Source organism: Heptranchias perlo, unplaced genomic scaffold (genome assembly GCF_035084215.1).
Source record: "Heptranchias perlo isolate sHepPer1 unplaced genomic scaffold, sHepPer1.hap1 HAP1_SCAFFOLD_140, whole genome shotgun sequence".
NCBI lineage: Eukaryota > Metazoa > Chordata > Chondrichthyes > Hexanchiformes > Hexanchidae > Heptranchias > Heptranchias perlo.
The window spans coordinates 61,604-75,201 of NW_027138646.1; the positions used below are offsets into that span (position 1 = coordinate 61,604).

At 44.7% G+C, this 13,598-nt stretch overlaps 1 protein-coding gene across 1 annotated transcript in view; it reads left to right on the forward strand.

Annotated features, from left to right (window-relative positions):
* Nucleotides 1-13,598, forward strand: part of LOC137308830 (ectonucleoside triphosphate diphosphohydrolase 8-like) — a gene marked incomplete at its 5' end in the record, with an annotated part of 80,795 nt that overhangs the window by 13,357 nt on the left and 53,840 nt on the right. Inside the window, one exon of the mRNA XM_067977290.1 lies at nucleotides 11,230-11,389. Coding sequence (XP_067833391.1) covers nucleotides 11,230-11,389 — 160 coding nt within the window. The remainder of the gene's footprint in view (nucleotides 1-11,229; nucleotides 11,390-13,598) is intronic.

Sequence of the window (13,598 nt, forward strand, 5' to 3'; positions counted from 1 at the left end):
TAGATGCTGAGAGGGTGTTTCCCCTGGATGGAGAGTCTAGAACTAGAGTTCATAGTCTCAGGATAAGGGGTCGGCCATTTAGGACTGAGATGAGGAGGAATTTTTTCACTCAGAGGGTTGTGAATCTTTGGAATTCTCTCCCCCAGAGGGCTGTGGATGCTCACTCGTTGAGTATATTCAAGGTTGTGATCGATAGATTCTTGGACTCTAAGGGAATCAAGGGATATGGGGATCGGGCGGGAAAGTGGAGTTGAGGTCGAAGATCAGCCATGATCTGATTGAATGGAGGAGCAGGCTCGAGGGGCCGAATGGCCGACTCATACTCCTATTTCTTATGTAACCAGATCCAGCACTGTTTCCTTTCTCGTTGGGCTGGAAACACACTGGGTCAAGAAAGTTCTCTTGAACGCATTTCAGGAATTCCTCCCCCTCTTTGCCCTTTACACTGTTACTATCCCAGTGAATAATTGGGATAATTGAAGTCTCCCATTATCACTACTCTATCGTTCTTGCATCTTTCTATAATTTGCCTGAAAATTTGCTCCTCTATCTCCTTCCCACTATTTGGTGGCCCATAGTATACACCCAGTAGTGTGATAGATCCTTGGTTGTTCCTTAATTCTAACCAAATAGATTCTGTCTTTGACCCTCAACTACATCATCCCTTTCCAGTGCTAGAATCGTTTCTTTGATCAATACAGCCAATCCCCTCCTTACTTTCTTTCCCTATCTTTCCTGAATACCTTGTAGCCCGGAACATTAAGTTCCCAATCCTCCCCTTCTTTGAGCCAGGTCTCTGTTATTGCCACTATATCATAGTCCCATGTGGAGACTTGAGCCTATAGCTCACCAGCCTTATTTACCTCACTACGTGTATTTACACACATGCACTCTAAACTCATCTTAGACTGCCTCGCATTTTACCCCTGTCTGATCCCTCCTGTTTCTAAACTATTCTTTACTCTAGTGCTATTTGACCCTCCCAGTCCTCTGGGAATCTTGTTTCTCCTTTCTAAAGCTACATCCTGGTGCCCATCCCCCTGCCAAATTAGTTTAAACCCTCCCCCACAGCACTAGTGAATCTCCCCGTGAGGACATTGGTCCCGGCTCTGTTAAGGTGCAACCCGTCCATCTTGAACAGATCCCTCCTGCCCCAGAACTGGTCCCAATGCCCCAAGAGTCTGAATCCCTCTCTCCTGCACCATTTCTCCATCCACGCATTAACCTGCCTTATCCTATTATTCCTATAATCACTAGCGTGTGGCACTGGGAGTAATCCAGGGATTATTACCTTTGAGGTTCTGCTTTCTAACTTCCTCCCCAGCTCCTGGAACTCTGACTGCAGGACCTCGACCCTTTCCTTTCCTATGTCATTGGTTCCCACATGGATCACGACTTCTGGCTGTTCCCCTCCACCCGCAGAATGTCCTGCACTCTCTCTGTGACGCTCTTTACCCTGGCACCAGGGAGGCAACACACTTTGCGGGACTCAGGAGGGAGGTTGTAGAAATGTCTGTCTATTCCCCCAACTATCGAATCCCCTATAACAACTGCATTTCTTTTGTCCCCCTGTGCAGCCGAGTCTTCCACGGTGCTGTGAATTTTGCTCCTGACTGCACTCCCCCGAGGTGTCATCACCCTCACTGGTATTCAATACCAGTTTGTGAGTGCCTCACTCCAGGGCACTCCTGCACTGCCTGCCTGTCCCTCCTAGTCTGTCTGGTGGTTACCCACTCCCTCTCCACCTGAACTCTCAGTAGCTGCGGGGTGACCACCTCCTGAAACGTGCTATCCACAAACCTCTCAGCTTCCTGTATGCACTGTAGTGACACCAGCCATCCCTCAATCTCAGAAGCTCTGAGCTCGAGCTCCGGCAGTTGGTGGCACTTCCTGGATATGTGGTTTTCCAGGTCGCACAAAATATTCTGGAGTTCTCACATGGCACAGGATGTGCATGTGACAGGCCCCAGCTGTCCTGCCATGTTAGCAAAAGTTATTTAAACAGTTTGTTTAGCTCTAAGGCACTTTACTGTTTATCTGACACGAAAACACTAACCACTAAAAAACACTAACCAATGAACTAAATGCTCACTGACTTACCCCCGGCGCTCCTCCTTGCCATGTTTTCATTCCTCGTGCGTCTCCCTTTCTGCTCCGCTCAGTCTCAATCTACAGTTTTTTGGTTCAAATCACTCAGCACCTCCTTCCCTCTACACCTAATTCCCACTCACCAAATTCCCAGTTGAAAGTCCTCACTCCGTTAGAGATTCACTCCGTTAGAGGTTCACTCCGTTAGAGGTGCACTCCGTTAGAGGTGCACTCCGTTAGAGGTGCACTCCGTTAGAGGTGCACTCCGTTAGAGGTGCACTCCGTTAGAGGTTCACTCCGTTAGAGGTGCACTCCGTTAGAGGTTCACTCCGTTAGAGGTGCACTCCGTTAGAGGTGCACTCCGTTAGAGGTGCACTCCGTTAGAGATTCACTCCGTTAGAGGTTCACTCCGTTAGAGGTGCACTCCGTTAGAGGTTCACTCCGTTAGAGGTGCACTCCGTTAGAGGTTCACTCCGTTAGAGGTTCACTCCGTTAGAGATTCACTCCGTTAGAGGTGCACTCCGTTAGAGGTGCACTCCGTTAGAGGTGCACTCCGTTAGAGGTTCACTCCGTTAGAGGTTCACTCCATTAGAGGTTCACTCCGTTAGAGGTGCACTCCGTTAGAGGTGCACTTCGTTAGAGATTCACTCCGTTTTAAGTTCACTCCGTTAGAGGTGCACTCCGTTAGATGTTCACTCCGTTAGAGGTTCACTCCATTAAAGGTTCACTCCATTAGAGGTTCACTCTCTATCTTTCCCAACCTCTGGGCTCGAACTTAGTTGAATTCCCTCTGGTCTGGCCACGCCCTCTCTCTGCTGACCATCACATCACCTTTTGCGATTTTTTTCCCCCAGTTTGTTTAACTGCTCTGGTTTCTTGCTCTTTTTAAACTGTTAGTTAAAAAGCCTTAAAGCTCAACAATCACTAACACGCGAACCACTAAAGACACGAACCAATCATTAAAGACACGAAAGACACGAACCAACCACTAAAAACACGAACCAACCACTGAAAAAACGAACCAACCACTAAAAACACGAACCAACCACTAAAAACACGAACCAACCACTAAAGACACTAAAGACACGAACCAACCACTAAAAACACGAACCAACCACTAAAGACACTAAAGACACGAACCAACCACTAAAAACACGAACCAACCACTAAAGACACGAACCAACTACTAAAGACACGAACCAACCACTAAAGACACTAAAGACACGAACCAACCACTAAAGACACGAACCAACCACTAAAAACACGAATCAACCACTAAAAACACGAACCAACCACTAAAGACACTGAAGACACGAACCAACCATGAAAGACACGAACCAACCACTAAAAACACGAACCAACCACTAAAAACACGAACCAACCACTAAAAACACGAACCAACCACTAAAGACACTAAAGACACAAACCAACCACTAAAGACACGAACCAACCACTAAAAACACGAACCAACCACTAAAGACACGAACCATCCACTAAAGACACTAAAGACACGAACCAACCACTAAAAACACGAACCAACCACTAAAGACACGAACCAACCACTAAAAACACGAACCAACCACTAAAAACACGAACCAAACACTAAAGACACGAACCAACCACAAAAGACACGAACCAAACACTAAAGACACGAACCAACCACAAAAGACACGAACCAAACACTAAAGACACGAACCAACCACTAAAGACACGAACCAACCACTAAAGACACGAACCAGCCACTAAAGACACAAACCAACCACCACAAACACGACCCAACCACTAAAGACACGAACCAACCACTAAAAACACGAACCAACCACTAAAGACACTAAAGACACGAACCAACCACTAAAAACACGAACCAACCTCTAAAGACACTAAAGACACGAACCAACCTCTAAAAACACTAACCAACCACCAAAGACACGAACCAACCACTAAAGACACTAAAGACACGAACCAACCACTAAAGACACTAAAGACACGAACCAACCACTAAAAACACGAACCAACCACTAAAGACACTAAAGACACGAACCAACCTCTGAAGACACTAAAGACACGAACCAACCTCTAAAAACACGAACCAACCACTAAAGACACGAACCAACCACTAAAGACACGAACCAACCACTAAAGACACGAACCAACCACTAAAGACACGAACCAACCACTAAAAACACGAACCAACCACTAAAAACACGAAACAACCACTAAAGACACGAACCAACCACTAAAAACATGAACCAACCATTAAAGGCACGAACCAACCACTAAAAACACGAACCAACCATGAAAGACACGAACCAACCACTAAAGACACGAACCAACCACTAAAGACACGAACCAACCACTAAAAACACGAACCAACCACTAAAAACACGAACCAACCACTAAAAACACAAACCAACCACTAAAGACACGAACCAAACACTAAACACACGAACCAAACACTAAAAACACGAACCAACCACTAAAAACACGAACCAAACACTAAAGACACGAACCAACCACAAAAGACACGAACCAAACACTAAAGACACGAACCAAACACTAAAGACACGAACCAACCACTAAAGACACGAACCAAACACTAAAAACACGAACCAACCACTAAAAACACGAACCAAACACTAAAGACACGAACCAACCACAAAAGACACGAACCAAACACTAAAGACACTAAAGACACGAACCAACCACAAAAGACACGAACCAAACACTAAAGACACGAACCAACCACAAAAGACACGAACCAAACACTAAAAACATGAACCAAACACTAAAGACACGAACCAACCACAAAAGACACGAACCAAACACTAAAGACACGAACCAACCACCACAAACATGAACCAACCACAAAAGACACGAACCTAACACTAAAGACACGAACCAACCACTAAAGACATGAACCAACCACCACAAACACGAACCAACCACTAAAGACACGAACCAACCACAAAAGACACGAACCAACCACTAAAGACACGAACCAACCACCACAAACATGAACCAACCACTAAAGACACGAACCAACCACTAAAGACACAAACCAACCACTAAAGACACGAACCAACCACTAAAAACACGAACCAACCACTAAAGACACGAACCAACCACTAAAAACACGAACCAACCACTAAAGACACGAACCAGCCACTAAAGACACGAACCAACCACTAAAGACACTAAAGACACGAACCAACCACTAAAGACACGAACCAACCATTAAAGACACGAACCAACCACTAAAGACACTAAAGACACGAACCAACCACTAAAGACACGAACCAACCACTAAAGACACGAACCAACCACTAAAGACACGAACCAACCACTAAAGACACGAACCGACCATTAAAGACACGAACCGACCACTAAAGACACGAACCGACCATTAAAGACACGAACCAACCACTAAAGACATGAACCAACCATTAAAGACACGAACCAACCACTAAAGACACGAACCAACCACTAAAAACACGAACCAACCACTAAAAACACGAACCAACCACTAAAGACACGAACCAACCACTAAAGACACGAACCAACCACTAAAGACACGAACCAACCATTAAAGACACGAACCAACCACTAAAGACATGAACCAACCACTAAAGACACGAACCAACCACAAAAGACACGAACCAACCACTAAAGACACGAACCAACCACCACAAACATGAACCAACCACTAAAGACACGAACCAACCACTAAAGACACAAACCAACCACTAAAGACACGAACCAACCACTAAAAACACGAACCAACCACTAAAGACATGAACCAACCACTAAAAACACGAACCAACCACTAAAGACACGAACCAGCCACTAAAGACACGAACCAACCACTAAAGACATGAACCAACCACCACAAACACGAACCAACCACTAAAGACACAAACCAACCACTAAAGACACGAACCAACCACTAAAAACACGAACCAACCACTAAAGACACGAACCAACCACTAAAAACACGAACCAACCACAAAAGACACGAACCTAACACTAAAGACACGAACCAACCACTAAAGACATGAACCAACCACCACAAACACGAACCAACCACTAAAGACACGAACCAACCACAAAAGACACGAACCAACCACTAAAGACACGAACCAACCACCACAAACATGAACCAACCACTAAAGACACGAACCAACCACTAAAGACACAAACCAACCACTAAAGACACGAACCAACCACTAAAAACACGAACCAACCACTAAAGACACGAACCAACCACTAAAAACACGAACCAACCACTAAAGACACGAACCAGCCACTAAAGACACGAACCAACCACTAAAGACACTAAAGACACGAACCAACCACTAAAGACACGAACCAACCATTAAAGACACGAACCAACCACTAAAGACACTAAAGACACGAACCAACCACTAAAGACACGAACCAACCACTAAAGACACGAACCAACCACTAAAGACACGAACCGACCATTAAAGACACGAACCGACCACTAAAGACACGAACCGACCATTAAAGACACGAACCAACCACTAAAGACATGAACCAACCATTAAAGACACGAACCAACCACTAAAGACACGAACCAACCACTAAAAACACGAACCAACCACTAAAAACACGAACCAACCACTAAAGACACGAACCAACCACTAAAGACACGAACCAACCATTAAAGACACGAACCAACCACTAAAGACACGAACCAACCACTAAAGACACGAACCAACCACTAAAGACACGAACCAACCACTAAAGACACGAACCAACCACTAAAGACACTAAAGACACGAACCAACCATTAAAGACACGAACCAACCACTAAAGACACGAACCAACCACTAAAAATCACAAACCAACCACTAAAAACATGAACCAACCACAAAAGACACGAACCAACCACTAAAAACACAAACCAACCACTAAAAACACAAACCAACCACTAAAAACACAAACCAACCACTAAAAACACGAACCAACCACTAAAGACACGAACCAACCACTAAAGACACGAACCAACCACTAAAGACACGAACCAACCACTAAAGACACGAACCAACCACTAAAAACACGAACCAACCACTAAAGACACGAACCAACCACTAAAAACACGAACCAACCACTAAAAACACGAACCAACCACAAAAGACACGAACCAACCACTAAAAACATGAACCAACCACAAAAGACACGAACCAACCACTAAAGACACGAACCAACCACTAAAGACACGAACCAACCACTAAAGACACGAACCAACCACTAAAAACACGAACCAACCACTAAAAACACGAACCAACCACAAAAGACACGAACCAACCACTAAAGACACGAACCAACCACTAAAAACACGAACCAACCACAAAAGACACGAACCAACCACAAAAGACACGAACCAACCACTAAAGACACGATCCACTAAACACAATATCCACTGAAAACATTTACCAATTGACAGATTACTTACACTGACTTACCCTCGGCACTAACGGATATTATAATCTTAATACTTAAGATGAATGATCAATTAAACAATTATTCTAATTCCTTGCCTCCGCCACTCCTCAATCCCTGCTGACTGTGACCTCAGTTTTTGAGTTCACTCTGGCCTAAAGTTGGGGTCTCCCAATAGGCTCTGCTGCTGCTGCTCTCGAGCTCGGTTGAAAGCTGCCACTCTGACACCACCGATAGGTTTTGCAGGCAAAGATTTTGAGAGCAGTGATTTTGAGGGTAATTGTTTTGAGGGCAATGTTTCTGAGTGCAATGATTTTCAGGCTAACGGTGTTGAGGGCAGTGATTTTGAGGGTTATTGTTTAGAGGTTAATGGTTTTGAGGGTCTTGGCTTTGACGGAAATGGTTTTGAGAGTAATGGTTTTCTCATATTCTCTACCCAGTTATTAAACTCTCATATTCTCTACCCAGTTATTAAACTCTCATATTCTGTACCCAGTTATTAAACTCTCACATTCTCTACCCAGTTATTAAACTCTCATATTCTCTACCCAGTTATTAAACTCTCACATTCTCTACCCAGTTATTAAACTCTCATATTCTCTACCCAGTTATTAAACTCTCACATTCTCTACCCAGTTATTAAACTCTCACATTCTGTACCCAGTTATTAAACTCTCACATTCTGTACCCAGTTATTAAACTCTCATATTCTCTACCCAGTTATTAAACTCTCACATTCTGTACCCAGTTATTAAACTCTCACATTCTGTACCCAGTTATTAAACTCTCACATTCTGTACCCAGTTATTAAACAATCACATTCTGTACCCAGTTATTAAACTCTCACATTCTGTACCCAGTTATTAAACTCTCACATTCTGTACCCAGTTATTAAACTCTCATATTCTCTACCCAGTTATTAAACTCTCACATTCTGTACCCAGTTATTAAACTCTCACATTCTGTACCCAGTTATTAAACTCTCACATTCTGTACCCAGTTATTAAACAATCACATTCTGTACCCAGTTATTAAACAATCACATTCTGTACCCAGTTATTAAACAATCACATTCTGTACCCAGTTATTAAACTCTCACATTCTGTACCCAGTTATTAAACTCTCACATTCTGTACCCAGTTATTAAACTCTCACATTCTGTACCCAGTTATTAAACTCTCACATTCTGTACCCAGTTATTAAACTCTCACATTCTGTACCCAGTTATTAAACAATCACATTCTGTACCCAGTTATTTAATTCTCAACCTCTGTAAAAAGCTTCGACACAAGTGTCTGTAATATTTTGATCCCTTCTTGATGGATCACTTGCACTGTTAATACCAAACTGTTCTCATTTCCCTCTGCTCCCAAATTTTTTTAATGACGGAACAAGTACGTGAATAATACATTTGCGCTGTTGCCGATTATTAATCTCAGAATGACCCAATTTCAGTATCGTTACAAATATCTCCACTCTCAATTTTCCGGATCTCTGGTGCAAACGAGTTCGTCAAAGGCAAACTAATTTCCTCCAGGTTGTGAGTTTACATCTCAAAGATGCTCCTAACTCACAAAATTACACCAAACTGCCAATCTCCATCTCCTGCTGACAGTATCCCAGGATGATCAAAGTAACACATGTAAATGTCACAATGAATTGCTGTTCTGAGGTTAGGATATGGGTCACAACAAGGAGAGGTTCCAGGTCCTGGGATACGTGTTCCACGGGCAGTAATCATGTTCCAGGTCCTGGGGTACGGGTTCCACAGGCAGTAATCATGTTCCAGGTCCTGGGGTATATGTTCCACAGGCAGTAATCATGTTCCAGGTCCTGGGGTATATGTTCCACAGGCAGTAATCATGTTCCAGGTCCTGGAGTACAGGTTCCACGGGCAGTAATCATGTTCCAGGTCCTGGGGTACGGGTTCCACAGGCAGTAATCATGTTCCAGGTCCTGGGGTATATGTTCCACAGGCAGTAATCATGTTCCAGGTCCTGGGGTTGGGGTTCCACAGGCAGTAATCATTTTCCAGGTCCTGGGGTATATGTTCCACAGGCAGTGATCATGTTCCAGGTCCTGGGGTATATGTTCCACAGGCAGTGATCATGTTCCAGGTCCTGGGGTATATGTTCCACAGGCAGTAATCATGTTCCAGGTCCTGGGGTATATGTTCCCCGGGCAGTAATCATGTTCCAAGTCCTGGGGTTGGGGTTCCACAGGCAGTAATCATGTTCCAGGTCCTGGGGTTGGGGTTCCACGGGCAGTAATCATGTTCCAGGTCCTGGGGTATATGTTCCACGGGCAGTAATCATGTTCCAGGTCCTGGGGTTGGGGTTCCACAGGCAGTAATCATGTTCCAAGTCCTGGGGTTGGGGTTCCACAGGCAGTAATCATGTTCCAGGTCCTGGGGTTGGGGTTCCACAGGCAGTAATCATGTTCCAGGTCCTGGGGTTGGGGTTCCACAGGCAGTAATCATGTTCCAAGTCCTGGGGTTGGGGTTCCACAGGCAGTAATCATGTTCCAGGTCCTGGGGTTGGGGTTCCACAGGCAGTGATCATGTTCCAGGTCCTGGGGTACAGGTTCCACAGGCAGTAATCATGTTCCAGGTCCTGGGGTTGGGGTTCCCCGGGCAGTAATCATGTTCCAGGTCCTGGGGTTGGGGTTCCACAGGCAGTAATCATGTTCCAGGTCCTGGGGTATATGTTCCACGGGCAGTAATCATGTTCCAGGTCCTGGGATACAGGTTCCACAGGCAGTAATCATGTTCCAGGTCCTGGGGTTGGGGTTCCATGGGCAGTGATCATGTTCCAGGTCCTGGGGTTGGGGTTCCACAGGCAGTGATCATGTTCCAGGTCCTGGGGTTGGGGTTCCACGGGCAGTGATCATGTTCCAGGTCCTGGGGTTGGGGTTCCACGGGCAGTAATCATGTTCCAGGTCCTGGGGTTGGGGTTCCACGGGCAGTGATCATGTTCCAGGTCCTGGGGTACAGGTTCCACGGGCAGTAATCATGTTCCAAGTCCTGGGGTTGGGGTTCCACGGGCAGTAATCATGTTCCAGGTCCTGGGGTACAGGTTCCACGGGCAGTAATCATGTTCCAAGTCCTGGGGTTGGGGTTCCACGGGCAGTAATCATGTTCCAGGTCCTGGGGTTGGGGTTCCACGGGCAGTAATCATGTTCCAGGTCCTGGGGTATATGTTCCACGGGCAGTAATCATGTTCCAGGTCCTGGGATACAGGTACTCGGAGGCACAGTCTAAAAATTAGAGCCAGACTTTTGAGGAGTGAGATTAGAAAACATTTCTGCACACAAAGGGTGGTAGAAGTTTGGAACTGTCTTCCGCAAATTGAAATTGATACTAGCTCAATTGCTAAATTTAAATGTGAGATAGATAGCTTTTTGGCAACCAAAGGTATTAAGGGATATGGGCCAAAGGCAGGTATATGGAGTTAGATCACAGATCAGCCATGATCTTATCAAATGGCGGAGCAGGCTCGAGGGGCTGAATGGCCTCCTCCTGTTCCTATGTTCCTACGTTCCTATGTTCCATGGGCACTAACCAAATGGTACTGGTGTCTCGGGAACCCTATCTCAGTAACCTGGAAAAGAGGAAGGAAACATTTCTAGAAGATGAAAGTGAATATAATTGAATAATTTTCAGCTGGTCTTTTTATACAGAATTCAGAACCAATCACAGTCCAGGATGATCCTTGATGAAGTTTCTAGAACAATCCGCTCCTACCCATTTCGATTCCATGAGGCTCGGATTATCTCAGGAATAGATGAGGGAATCTATGGCTGGATCAGTGTCAACTATCTTCTGGAGTCCTTCCTCAAGGTGGGAAGTTGGATAAATGAACTCCATGTGTTTGATGATCAGGTAGAGTCAGGGATCGCTCTCGCTGCCTCTCCGGGACTGAGTTACAGAGGCCTTGTGACACACACACTGTGGCTGCAAGGTCAGGTGAAATTTAACGCAGAGAAGTGTGAAGTGATGCATTTTGGTAGGATGAACGAGGAGAGGCAATATAAACTAAATGGTACAATTCTAAAGGCGGTGCAGGAACAGAGAGATCTGGGGGTATATGTGCTCAAATTGTTGAAGGTGGCAGGACAGGTTGAGAAAATGGTTAAAAAAGCAAACGGGATCCTGGGCTCTATAAATAGAGGCATAGAGTACAAAAACAAGTTATGTTGGACCTTCATAAAACACTGGTTCAGCCACAACTGGAGTATTGTGTCCAATTCTGGGCACTGCACTTTAGGAAGGATGTGAAGGCCTTAGAGAGCATGCAGAAAAGATTTACTAGAATGGTTACAGGGATGAGGGACTTCAGTTACGTGGATAGACTGGAGAAGCTGGGGTTGTTCTCCTTAGAGCAGAGAAGGTTAAGGGGAGAGTTGATAGAAGTGTTCAAAATCATGAAGTGTTCAGATAAAGTAAATAAAGTGAAACTGTTCCCATTGGCAGAAGGGTGGAGAACCAGAGGACACAGATTTAAGGTGTTTGGCAAAAGAACCAAAGGTGACATGAGGAAAAACGTTTTTACGCAGCGAGTTGTTATGATCTGGAATGTGCTGCCTGAAAGGGCGGTGGAAGCAGATTCAATCATGGCTTTCAAAAAGGAATTGGATAAATACTTGAAGGGAAAAAATTTGCAGGGCTACGGGGAAAGAGCGGGGGAATGGGGCTAACTGGATTGCTGTTACGAAGAGCCGGCACAGACTTGATGGGCCGAATAGCCTCCTTCTGTGCTGTAACCATTCTATGATTCTATGATTCTGTGGCCATATCCTTGCATATAATTCCCAGTGGATGTAACTTGTATATCATTCCCAGTGAACATAAGAATATAAGAAATAGGAGTAGGAGGAGGCCATAAGGCCCCTCGAGCCTTCTCCTCCATTCAATCAGATCATGGCTGATCTTCGACCTCAACTCCACTTTCCCGCCCGATCCCCATATCCCTTGATTCCCTTAGAGTCCAAAAATCCATCAATCTCAATCTCGAATATACTCAATGACTGAGCATCCACAGCCCTCTGGGGTAGAGAATTCCAAAGATTCACAACCCTCTGAGTGAAGAACTTTTCCTCATCTGGTCCTAAATGACCGATCCCTTATCCTGAGACTATGCCCCCTAGTTCTAGACTCTCCAGCCAGGGGAACAACCTCTCAGTATCTGCCCTGTCAAACCCTCTAAGAATTTTATACCTTTCAATGAGATCTCCTCTCATTCTTCTAAACTCCAGAGTGTATAGGTCCATTCTACTCAATCTCTCCTCATAGGACAACCCTCTCATCCCAGGAATTAATCTAGTGAACCTTCATTCCACTGCCTCTAAGACAAGTATATCCTTCCTTAGATAAGGAGACCAAAACTGTACACAGTACTCCAGGTGTGCTCTCACTGGAACCCTGTACAATTGCAGCAAGACTTCCTTACTCTTGTACTCCAACCCCCTTGCAATAAAGGCCAACATATCATTTGCCTTCCTAATTGCCTGCTGTACCTGTATGTTAAATTTCTGTGTTTCGTATACGAGGACACCCAAATCCCTCTGAACACCAACATTTAATAGTTTCTCACCATTTAAAAAATATTCTGTTTTTCTATCCTTCCTACCAAAATGGATAATTTCACATTTCCCCACATTATACTCCACCTGCCACCTTCTTGCCCACTCATTTAACCTGTCTATATCCCTTTGCAGACTCTTTGTGCCCTCCTCACAGCTTACTTTCCCACCTAGTTTTGTATCATCAGCAAACTTGGATACATTACACTCAGTCCCATCATCTCACTCATTGATATATATTGTAAACAGCTGAGGCCCAAGCACTGATCCTTGCGATGCCCCACTAGTTACAACCTGCCAACCTGAGAATGACCTGTTTATTCCTACTCTCTGTTTTCTGTCCGTTAACCATTCCTCAATCCATGCTAATATATTACCCCCAATCCCATGAGCCCTTACCTTGTGTAACAACCTTGTGTGGCACCTTATCAAATGCCTTTTGAAAATTCAAATATACGACATCCACT